The sequence below is a fragment of the Phoenix dactylifera genome, chromosome 8, assembly GCF_009389715.1.
Source record: "Phoenix dactylifera cultivar Barhee BC4 chromosome 8, palm_55x_up_171113_PBpolish2nd_filt_p, whole genome shotgun sequence".
NCBI classification, from domain to species: domain Eukaryota; kingdom Viridiplantae; phylum Streptophyta; class Magnoliopsida; order Arecales; family Arecaceae; genus Phoenix; species Phoenix dactylifera.
Window position 1 is genome coordinate 21,376,730 of NC_052399.1, and position 12,367 is coordinate 21,389,096.

The 12,367-nt window shown below is 40.0% G+C and overlaps 1 protein-coding gene across 1 annotated transcript; it reads right to left on the reverse strand.

Annotated features, from left to right (window-relative positions):
• Positions 1 to 2,294: 2,294 nt before the first annotated feature.
• On the reverse strand, positions 2,295 to 5,797 carry LOC103709776 (homeobox-leucine zipper protein HAT5-like). The gene is made up of 3 exons (XM_039129241.1): positions 5,140 to 5,797; positions 3,526 to 3,917; positions 2,295 to 2,923 (listed from the first exon to the last, which is right to left on the reverse strand). The coding sequence occupies exons 1-3, from the start codon at positions 5,258 to 5,260 to the stop codon at positions 2,516 to 2,518; spliced, it is 921 nt and encodes a 306-aa protein (XP_038985169.1). The 5' UTR covers positions 5,261 to 5,797; the 3' UTR covers positions 2,295 to 2,515.
• Positions 5,798 to 12,367: the final 6,570 nt, after the last annotated feature.

Below are 12,367 nucleotides of genomic sequence, written 5' to 3' on the forward strand. Positions count from 1 at the left end.
TTGACTTTTGGGTTTTCTCTTTAAAATAAGCACTACAAAAATATGGCAAAATAAGAGTCTCACTCTATATGATATTCTATAGTGTCCGCCTCATATAATTCTTGTTCCATCTAATAGACATTTTAATCACCTTAGTGTAAAAAAGCAACAAAAAAAGGAATAGAGAAAAGAGAAAGAAAAAGAAGGAGAAGCGGACCATCTCTACCTCCTCTCCTCATGATGCCGCCCTCTGCCTTGATACAAACTGCCTTATCCCTTCAAACAGATTCAGCCAAACGCTCCATCTCCTCTCAGAGGAGACCGAAAGGTTGCATGCGAAACACTAATAGAAGTCGACAACAAGGGAAAGCAACCATTGGATGCTTCTCCAATGATGGTGGGGGACCCAAATATTCTAGCTGTAATAGCCAAGGACCTCGCCTAAAAAGACTAGCCAGAATATATTATTTGAGTTCCTTAGTCTCGTATAAATATCCAAAATGTACTCAATGCATAACCAATATAAAACTAAACACATACCTACATAGATTCTCATATACTCTCCCCCATTTAAGCCCAGCATCCTTGCAAGGCTAAGAGTCTAAATTCATTCAAATCCAATCACAAATACCACGATCAGCTAGTGGTCAGTTTTAATGGACCCATACTGCATAGTCCTCTAGTCCACATAGGCTATGGTTTGGGACGATTCTGATATCATTTCTAACAACTCAGAACCTCACCCAAAAAGGTTAGTCAGAATATGTTATTTGCATTCTTTGATGTTGTATAAGAACTAAAGATCTACCTAGTGCATATGTGATGCAGGACTAAACGCACACCCGCATGAATCCTCAAATACTGCCTCCATTTGAGCTTTGGCATACTCACCATGCTAACGGTCCAAATCCATTCAAATCCATTCATAAATACCACGATCAATCCGTAGTCAGTTCTAATGGACTCATGCTTTGATAATATTTCTAACAACTTAGGACCTTACCCAAAAAGGCCAGTCAAAATGTGTTATTTGTATTTCTTTTTTTTTTTTATAAGTATCCAAAATCTACTTATTGTATAGCCAATTTAGGATTAAACACATGCCTGCTTCTCACACCGGCGGAGTAGTTCAAGGTCCTAATCGGGGATGAGATCTACCGGACGAACCTAAACACTGTCTATGATCAAAAGGAGGAGCACGACCTTCACCGTCCATCAATGAAACCGTTAGTGAAGGAGCACGACATTCGTACCCTCTTTGTCTGCTACCATTTCCAAAATCTCCGTGGCCCAGATCTGCCTCACCGTCGGGTAAGCTGCCACAAAGCGCAACGCCCTTCGTTCCTTTGCTGATGTCACCATCCGTTTCGTCCAAGCCCTAACCCGATTGGGCATCTCTATCACCGTCGCTCCTGACCGGACCGATGCTAATCTTCTCGACTCATCTGAGCGATAGAAGATCTCAGCCTCCCATGAGGTTTTGCCAGCGCGTCTAATCCGACGAGACCGCTTCTAAGATCAAGCATTGTAAGAGAGCTAATGACATACGTCCAATTGGTGGAGGATGGAGGCAATTCCTTTCCCGAGGCCGATTTGATGCGAACCCGTGAGATCTATGATTTTGTCTAGCTTCACATAAATCGGGTAGCATTTTACTGATGCGGTGTACCATACCACCAGGCTGAGCTAGCCCATCAAGTGCAGGATATAATTTCTCAGGTGATAGGCCTTAAATATTCTGGAGCAGAGGGTGGCACCTACCCATGCCACTGGTGCCCCTTGAATCCAGCCAATTACTGTGGCCGAGTCACCCTCGAGTAGGACTGTTATGGCTCACAGAACACGCCGTGCATAATATCACCAGCCCATGCCGCCCTCAGTTCCGCCCCCGAAATAGAGGTTTCAAAGATCTGGCACTCGCTAGCAGCAACCACCTTAAAGTCCGAGCCTATAATGATGAAGTCTGCACCACCTCTTCTGTCAGCATCAAGTATGTATCTATCAAAGTTGATCTTAAGAAAAACATCATCCAAGATATTACAAAAGCAGAAGTAAAGCCCCATGTGCCCTAAATCTATGATTTTGTCTAGCTTCACGTAAATGGGGCAGCATTTATGATTTTGTCTAGCTTCACATAAATGGGGCAGCATTTTAGTGATACGTGTACCATTTCCATCAGGTGGAGGATATAATTTATCGGCTGATAGGCCTTGAAGCTTTTCATTCATCAAGGTAGTCCTTCCGATTCACGTAAATGGACAAACAAAACACTCCAGATTTTTTTAGGCAATCATGGGACCACCTATCTTTAACTAAGACATTGACCAAGGTACCTTTCAATTCCCACTAGTTTTACACAACTTCAAAGCTTTCTTCAATAAGAACAAACTGAATACAAAGACGAAAAGTTTCACAAACCATCTAGATTTTAATTGCCACTAAAATGGCTTTGTTGCTAATTATTCACCACCAAAATTAACCTCACCAAAGACGCAGAAAACACAGTAAAGTAGGCACAAATCGAACATCGTATGAGTCAAGGCCAGAACCAATAGGGCTGGTCCTCGACAGGGAACCTGTAATTATTCAAATTGTCTTCAAGCCTCAGGAAGCCAGAACCTTTGACCTCATCAACCTCTCCGGCATGCGAGAGATCAGATCGATCAGGTTCGAAAGCATGGAAAGAATCCACAGGCTCCATCAGCGTAGAGCGATCTACTTCGTCAATGTAGGGAGGGCTCCCGGAGTCTAACACAGTGCTGTTGGCGGAGCTGAGGTCCTCTTGCTTGCATACTGTGACTCGGGCATCTACTCTTTTCACCTCGCGCATGGCATCCGGGACTATGTTCTGCAATTCGTGAGGAGGCAATTTGTTGCATTCAAATGGTGCCGAGCTGCCGATATCCTTCTCTTTGAGGAAGACCTTGTTTGTGAGAGAGAGAACCTGTCAAGAAGAAGCTCCAGTTGATGAGGGTAATGGTTCCATAATTTAGAATACTAAGCTAACAAAATATCAGTCCACTGAACAGATGAATAGAGACAGGATATATACTGTGTCAAACTTTCCTTTCCTTTCCTTTCAGCATTATACATGACATGTCTCAACAATCTACCGCTTTCCTTAGTAGCACTTAGCAAAATGACACAGAAACAAAATAAAAACACTAGTGATTTAGCTAGAAGCGTTAGGATTCACACCTTTCTAGACCTTAACATTATCTAGGCATCACAAGTAATTCATAGAATTAGATTAGTTTGTTGAAACTTGAAACATCCAAGATATGCAGTATGCCATCCTAGACAGTTGCAAAATGTCAACCAACCTCTCCATATATAAAGAGAAGAATTTTACACTGCTAGACTATGTTTAGGTGTCATTTAATAAACCACTGTCTTCAACAACAGCTGATAACTTTATGAAACAAACGCAATAGATTCGAAGTTAGAGGAACTAATTAAGAAATAGATACGGTTGGCAGACCAGAAGCAGTGGTTTTGAAGCATATCAAAGAACTAAATGCTTTGTGAAAGTTCTGAATGGATTACCTCGGCTTGAAGTTTCTCCTTCTCATCGAGCAGGTTATCGTAATCAGCCTTGAGGACATCATAACTAGATTTCAGGGCCTCGTAGTCCTTCTCCAGTTGCTTTGTCTTCCACCGAGCACGGCGATTTTGAAACCATATTGCGACCTGTCTGGGCTGTAGCCCGAGATCCCTTGCAAGCTGAGCTTTCCTCTCTGGCTCAAGCTTGTTTTCAAGCTCAAAACTACTCTCGAGGAACTGGACTTGGTCAGCTGTAAGCCTTCTCTTCTTTTCTGGGCGGTGAACACCCTCGTCCAAGTCCTCGTCGCCAGTTTCTTCCAACTCGAATGGTCTGCAGAAGGACCATTCAGGCCTCTGCCCATGGACATCTTCAAAATTCATCACAGACCTTGAGCCTGAGAGAGAAATCTTTTAGACTTTATTCTATATTAAAGTATTACCATCAACAAAATTGACGGCAACTATCCAGCCATATATATATATAGTTGCATTCAAAAAATAATAATAATGAACTATAGATATATCAATGGAGAAAGATATTTCATTGTATATCAGATTTCTGAGGCAAAAAAAAAGGTCTATAATGATGCAACACATCATAACTTTTTGATGCTAAATGAATTTATGAAAGCAAATAGATTGTGTTACTTGCATCAAGGAATTTATAAGAGCTGCATAGGCGCAACTTCTTTCACCATAGAAAAATATCAGGAAAACCAATACAAGAGAACTTTTAAATCACTTTTTTCCCTTCCTTCTCCCAGAAAAATGTTATATCTAGGGCAATAATATGATCACAAAGTCTTTCACCAGCATGTACTGAGGTTTCTTGAAAAGGTAGGTAGTTGAAAACAGGGCAAAGGCAGAGGTAAAGCAACTCAAATTTTTAAAGGGGAAAAAAACTCAGAAAGAAAAGTTAAAGGAGAATATTAGGTGTCCATAATCATAGAAGGATAAATGGTAATAGATCACTGTTCATACTTTGAAATCATAACAAAATGAGGGAGAAAAAAATGATAAAATGAATTCTTTTTGAATGAAAGGGAGGCAGAGGAAAATAGCCACCCGAAACAGAGACTAATCCCTGAAAAAGTTGTGCTTATACGTGAGAGATCCAAGCTGCTGCAATGCTTCAATGACCAACTGAATTTAGATCAACATGACAAACCTTCAATTATATTAAGAATTCCAGCTGAGTTGCAGTGGCCGATTGAAGATTAGTAATTATTGAAACAAGCTAACTCTGAAAAGTGGGAGTCTCGAAAGACCAAATTATGTGAGAAATTCCGGGTGACCATGTCAGAATATTGCTAGAAGCAAGACCAAATTAACCGAGTGATTGGAAACATTAACAGGGATAAAAAAATAAAGCATACGAATCATCAAATATGGCAACTTGAACTGTAGTATAGAGGAAATATGAAAGCCCTTGACATGTTAAGAGGAAATCAAACCCTGAGCAGCATTGGAAGAGGCATAGTCTGTTTGCTCTAGTGGACCAACAGTTTTTGCATGACTACAAACTTGGATCCAGAAATCAAAGAAAGCCAAAGAAACCTTCTAAAATTAAAAACAGAGAGAATAACAGGGACGGAGAGAGAGAAAGAGAGATGTTACCGGGAAATCCTCCATGAGAAGTCCCCGAAGAGAGCAGGGGCTCAATAGCCTCGGAGGAAATCCAATTATTCCGGAGCAAAACCGCCATACTCGAACCCTCATAAGACCTTCTTCCCGCCATCTCCTACCTTTTTTTCTCGCTTCCTCCTCCTCCTCTCTCTCTCTCTCTCTCTCTCTCTCTCTTCTTTTACCCGAAGAAAAAAAGAAGTCTTTTTTCCTTACAACCTTCAAGAAATCTTACACCATACCACCTCTTCCCCCGTGTTCTTGACGAGATCCGACGGGCATGATTCCGCCGCCCCCAGATATCTTCGCCGCTTGAGCTCTAGTACTTATGTCGGAAGAAGCTGGTGACCATCATAACGGAGCCATGAGAAGAGGCCTGGGCGCAGCGGCCACTCATACCCATCTCTCTGTCTCTCTAATCTCCTTCAGGAGGAGGGGAGCTAACGGAGGCTGCCAAGAATCGAGGGATGGGTCCCTGAATTTTCCATCAATTCTGAAGGAAACTCTAGAGAAGAGACTAGGGAGGAGAGTGGGGAAGGGAAGAGAAGGATTTGGGTAGGCTTCCTTTCCCTTTTTTCTTCTCTCTTTTCTCCAGAATGGAGGCGTCGAGGGTCCTCTTATAAAGCGAGGAGAGGGCCCTGAGGTCTTCTCCTGCTCGGGGATAAGGAATGGCGAGAGGAAATGACGACTATAACTTTCTTATCTTTATTTAAAATATATATATATATTACCTTAGGATCCGCGGTGTGTTTTTTTTTTTTTTTATAAGACGGCATTATAATTAATCAATGGACAGGATGTATCTCAGGGAGTTGCCGGGATCAAGACGAAAGAAGTTGATATGGCAAGTGAAAAAAAATTTGGAGAGATCGAGATTTTTGGGACACCAGCTGATATTCTCCGATCAAAATATCAAAATCTCAGACGGATATGATAAATATTAGATTAAAACTGTATTTAAATATTAATTAAAAAATAAATTGGAGAAAGTAATAAATAATTGAAAATTTTTGGTCATTATAAATATATTATATCAATCATGGATTTATATTGATCGAATTAATAGAGCTAGAATTTTTGTATATAGTATACCAGGGTATCCAAATAGGGTACAAACTATAGCTCGGAGATCTAAATCTTGCCAAAAATATATCATAAATTTGCTTAATGATAGCCTCAATCAAATATGATACGAGATAATTGATGTAAAACTGTTAAACTAATATTAGCAGGTTGGAGAAATTTATGTCTTTCTATAATGGAAGCATTATTTCTTTGCCAAGTGTTTGCATGGTATATTTTTAGAAATTTCTACATTGTAATTCCTTCACTGTTTTTTTTAGATTTTTTGATGGCACTTGGTTTATTTTTAGATTTCACTTGAACATGAAGAAATGTGGTGGTCTAAATAGATAGCACCATAGAAAGAAATAAAAATGACAATATAAAACATTAATAACCCTTGGAGCAATTATCCAAGAAATGAAACGAAAATGCCAAAAACGTGCTTGCAATAACGAAGATAACGATTGAAGCACGGTTTTAATAAATTTGAGCAATGGTTAGAAGTGGCTTTCTCCTAATGAAGGCATCCATTGGAGGGTAGAGGAATCCATTCTAGTCTAACAAGGTGCAACAAATTATAGGTTTGTTTTAAGAATTGTGCAAATCATTTCAGTACCCTAATAATTAGGATTGTATTCGATATTGTTGTCAGGTAATCTATACATTCAGATATATACCAACCAACAAACTCCAAACTTCATTGGAAGAATTTAAGCATTTACTAATTAATGCTAATGATTTGTGCGTGAATCACAAGAAAAAAATCTTTTTTTTTCTTGGTTATATTGTTGTCTAAAATTAGAAGCAGAATTCCGCCTCTTAAATACTTATGCTCAAAAAAGTACACGCACTACGGCAACACGTCAACTTTCTCCTACTAGTTGCTTGCTGGTCTCGATTCGAAGACCATTTCATAGAAGTTTATTAATATCTCCTTTTGATCAAGCAAATCGACTTGAGTAGCTTTTTTTTTTTTTTTTTTTTTTTTTTTTATCCTTGCGGGAAGAAGTAAGAGTAAGGATTACTATTTTTGTTGAGCAAGGCAACAATGTGCAACTTGTTTTAGGCTACTCGGATTGAACTTTCATTGGGTACATAGAAATATAATGGTTAAAATAAAAGTATAAATAACGCATATGTCGATCTGGATTATAATATGCTAGTAATAAGTGTTCACTAGTAAGGGATAGCATGGCCAATTCCAGGAAAAGTTTTCAAAAATCATTCGCTGGAAAAGAGAAACAAGATGCAAAGAAGGCCAACTTTCCATAGGCCGCAGGATAAGTTGGGGAGAAAAGGTGGGAGCGTACAATTTAATCATGGCAAGGGAAGGACAAGACTGAGATGAAAAAGGGGGCATATTAAAGGCCAAAGGTTGACAACAAATAAAACCAATCTAGGCCACATGGAGCTTGTTTTCTATTAGCAAAATTATCCACCGTTGTTGGTGGTTTCCAATCATGTTCGATGACTGAAAACTTTTTTCCACTTTGTGCGACAAAAGCTTGCAGTTGTAGCTGCCAAACCGGACATTGGAAAGGCCTGTGATGAGAGGAATCCAAACCATTTCCGAGGTGAACTTTGGCCATGAATGAATTGCCTGCACTGTATTCCTAAGCCTTTTCGGAGTACGTTCGATTTCAAGGAATTCACTAGTGATTATTGAATTTTAATTAGAGCCAGGCTTGAACTGTGAATCCTAAATTGTTGTCGGCTCCAATTTAGAAATAAAGTTTCCTAACATCGATTTCAAAGGATTTTTTTTGGTTCGTGATCAAAAATGGAATCGGAATGGATTAGAATAGAAATGAGAATCAAAATGGTCATATTCTCCAACATATTTAGTTCAAGAATAAAATCAAAGTCGGAACTAGAATGAGATTTGAATATCATAGAAGAGTCCACGTGAGACTTTAGGAGATTGGGGCATTTCTCATTGGCCACTAAAATCGAAATAGGAATGAAACTTTTTTCAACTAAATGAATAGGAGAGGAGTTATTCATTCTCATCTCAAAGCTCAACTCTCTACAACCAAACATGCCCTAAATATTCTAATGGACAGGAAAGCTTCTATATGCAATTAAATATTAGACTTGTGTGGAACCATTAATGACAGCATGAACTAAAACATCTGCTGCCTAGGTTCATTAAGAGAAAATTTCTGCTTTCTATAGCCCAGATGGCACATTTTTCCTGCAGCATGAATGGGAAATTTCTTCTTTAACTAGATCCATCACTAATTTGGTGAGAGTTTAAACAAGCAAATCATCTGAATCCCCTTATCTTAAGAAGATAACTATCCGAACGCAACTATCTATCAAGTCGAATAATCATTTCTTCAACATACCAAGGAGTGGTCAAGTGGGATTATGAGAATTCAAAGACGTATCACTTTAAAGATGCCTAGTGTACGTTTGCGATGCGTGGAAGGTAATGCATTTTGTGTACATCACTTTACGACTCAACGGGAAAATTTGGTCTGGGAACTAAAGCGAGTTTTGTTTAGTAGGGATTCTAAATGAAACGGTTACCAAAATTCAAAATTCAAAGGTCAGAAGAGTGCTACAAAAAGAGTTTGCAAGAACCTCCTTTTAGAAGGCGACCTAGACCACAAAAACTGTACGTGCCGGCTTGAAATTCTTGCCAACATTGTTAGACTACCGTTGAATTCATCCATCGAGAAATACTTTAGTTATAACATAAAATTCTTGCTTTTTTTTAAAAAAAAAGATAAATTTTGTAAAACAGCTCAAAAGGTGGCTAAGTTGCATGATTGCCGGTTGAAAAAAGATTAACGAGTAAATCACACAATACTAAGTACTCATGTGATTATTTTATGCACGTACAGGATATCATATAATCCTCCAAGATGCTTAGGCTATCAACACTTTAATTTTTTTTGATGTAAAAGAAGGCAAAATGAGCCATCTGACTTTTATTAAAAATTAATCATAGAGATGAAGGGCGGAGATGAATTTATCAAGAAAAGAAAGTAATGAAAAAATTGAAGCTAAATGGCTCCAAATAACCAGAACATAGAATGTTGACGCTTGTAAGAAGAAGCTGCCGAGAAAAAGAAATTCTATTCAGACCAACAAGTAAGAACATTTATTGTCTGAAAGAAATACTTTAATTCAATTATATTTAACCGTTCACATTAAGATGCCACTTATCCAGATTTTATTGTTACAATTTCTTCCAAGTACCGCCAACTTTAGTTGCTCGGTGCTACCGTATCACACCACAGCCTAATCTCTTGAGCTCCAATCGTAGCCCGGGACCGTTAGGTGTGACCCACCGGCTACGAAATGGCTCGACCCACGACAGCCGTTCTGTCAACTTGCGAGCGTACCTGGCGACATGCCAGATTCGAAGACGATGCCACATGGCACACATTTGTTTTGCGCTTGCACGGTCGTGTCGTATAAGACGTCGGCATCTTGGACACGTGGCAGGTCTTAATAGACTCAATGGAGGCGGACGTGGGAGGTAAAGGCAATAATATCGTTTTATTTTTTTATTTATTTTTGGTTCTCACGAGCTTTTTTTAATCCCGTTGGCGAGCAGATCATTGCCTTCAGATATGTATCCAATGCCACGTCTACCGAGGACTTACGTCCTCGCTTTTCCACACGTGCCTTCCCGTGCGTCACGAGTGGCTGCTTCCTCCAAAGCCAAGCCTTGTGTCCATGGTCCATGGCGTAAAAATCCCACAAGCTCGTTTCCATTCGCATCTTGGAATTCAAGAGACTCTTCTATGGTTTTGTTGATCCAACCCAGTGGGATCGGACGGTGGAGCTGGTGAATGATGGGCGGGCCAATTATGCTCAGATTGTGTCCGTTGGGATAGATTATCCTGCTCAAAGTTGAATGTCCGACCTGCAAATAAGAAAAATAAATATCTAAAATGTCTAAGTTAGACCAAGTTTTTAAGAAATAGTGAAGATTCGCGAAAGCTATAGATGAAGTAAGCAAGAGTAGCATAGCATAAGTGTAGCTGAAGGTTCATCGAGTCTAATATATATAGAGATGAGGGCGTAGGATAGTTATTTAGTAAAATCGAGACAACTTGTAACCATCTCGCAACATATCTCAACAATGCACGGGGCTATAACTATCCCTTTAATAGATTTAACGGTCTTAAATGCATTTTGAATCGGAGACATAGTTTGTTGCTGCTAGTCGGTCTGTCTAGTTAGGTGTTCTAGTCGGCAGTTCGGTCGACAGTTACAAACCGATAAATCCAAGCCACATCAAGTTTTATAGGTCAAATTTTAAATATATGTGGTAGGTTTGGCCGGGCCTAAAAAGAGCTCCTAACTTGGGCAATGCACATTTCCACACAATATTTCCATTTTGAGGATGAACAACTAAGAATATATACATCACTGATCAAAGTGACGTGGAAACCTATTTTGATCGAGCAGGGGCATTACTCGATGGATCTCTTTTCTTGGGGAGTCTAATATGAAGGGAAATACAAAAAGTGCATTTCATTTAAGAATTAATGTGCACCTATTAATCATCTCTGCCATTGTAAATAAAAAAATTCTTCCACATATAACATTCACATCAACTGCATGAAGTTTCTTTTTGTGTTACATACAAATGGATGCAGTTTTCGGCTTTTTTCTTTAAAAAAAAAATATTTATGCCGAATAATGTATTCGTGATGCCTGATTAGCACAATGATTACTAGTCTATGAGGAGGAAAGTACCCATGAGAATTTAAAACCAACTCCAAAATTCATTAGGTCAAGCGTAACACATCAAGACACACTTGTAATACCTCTATAGATTTGGTAAAGATGAAAGTCCCCTTAACGCTAGGGGCTAACCACTGAGCTCACTTTGGCCTTGTGGGTGCAAGCTAGAGCAACCATAGCTTATGGTTAGAACAATAGGAGGGGGGGCCAACAGAGATTCGCTCGCCGAGCGAATGGCAAGAGCAGCAGGCAAGTGCTTGGTAGGCCAACAACTCAATGAGTCGCACTCGATGAAAGAGAGCCACACCGAGCAAATATGATAAATTGGCCTACTCTGCTTTTTTAAATAAAAGTAAGGACTGCTGGGGGAAGCCACAAGAACTTTACATGCATCATGAGGGTACAGTGTCTCATGTTTGGCTTCCGCTAATGCTATATTATTGGATCTACTCTTGTCCCAATAATTAAAAGAGACCAGGATAAGGATATTTTGGTCAATGCAGCCAGTATAAATGATGAATTCATAATTCTTAATTTCGGGTAATGGAATATATATATAGACACACACACACACAAGAACAAGGGTATCTTCGTCCATCGGGACGCGGTGGATGTGTGAGGCTGCAAGGGAGGTTGAAGGGACGCAGCGTCGACATCGGGGGATGGAGGTCGGAATCCAGAGTGAGGAAAGGGACGCGCCGTGTGGTGACTCATCCTCGCTCCCTTGTTCTTTTATGCAACCGGAGCGACCGAGTCTGCGTCGCTTCATGGGCCCCCTAAGCCCATTAATGGTCCCCCACGGCTGAGCCCACTCGGACCGGCATCGAACGGACCACCTTTGGATTCCTAAACTCGTGGATCGAAGACGAGGCTTTGTGGGCTTCTTGGTGGTGGATTTTAGAACAGTCCATGTCCATCGCTTGGTTGGAATGCACGGACTCGTTTCCTTTGCCGTATCAAAGAATGTGGCCATTCTCATCAAAGATTCGGAATTCGTAGCTGCTGGTATGAAAGCTTGACGGACTTGTCCAAACTTACCTCCACTCTTTATTGGTGTGGGGGGTGTTGCTGCCAAAATCCGAGCCGAGATTGGTCCCCGCCCAAGATGAAAAGTGGAGCATGATACTAAGGTGAAAAGTGGATCGGCCTAGAGTTGGAAAATATTGACTTTGCTGGTGGTACTCATGTTAGACTTGCGTGAGCTACTGTTGTACAAAAAAAAAAAAGTCAGAAAATAACTTCGAGACGAAGGAGAACTAATATCGCTGTTCGGAAGACGAAAATGATCTGTAAAGAAAGTCTACTTGACGAAAGATTTCTAGCAGAGGATCTTCTGATGTTTAAATTAGTAGAGATCTAAAACAACAGTTGGAGAAAGAGAGAGAATGAGAGTAGAAAAATTCTCCAAAGTGCTTACCTGGTGTTCCTTGGTAACCTCCATATATAGCAT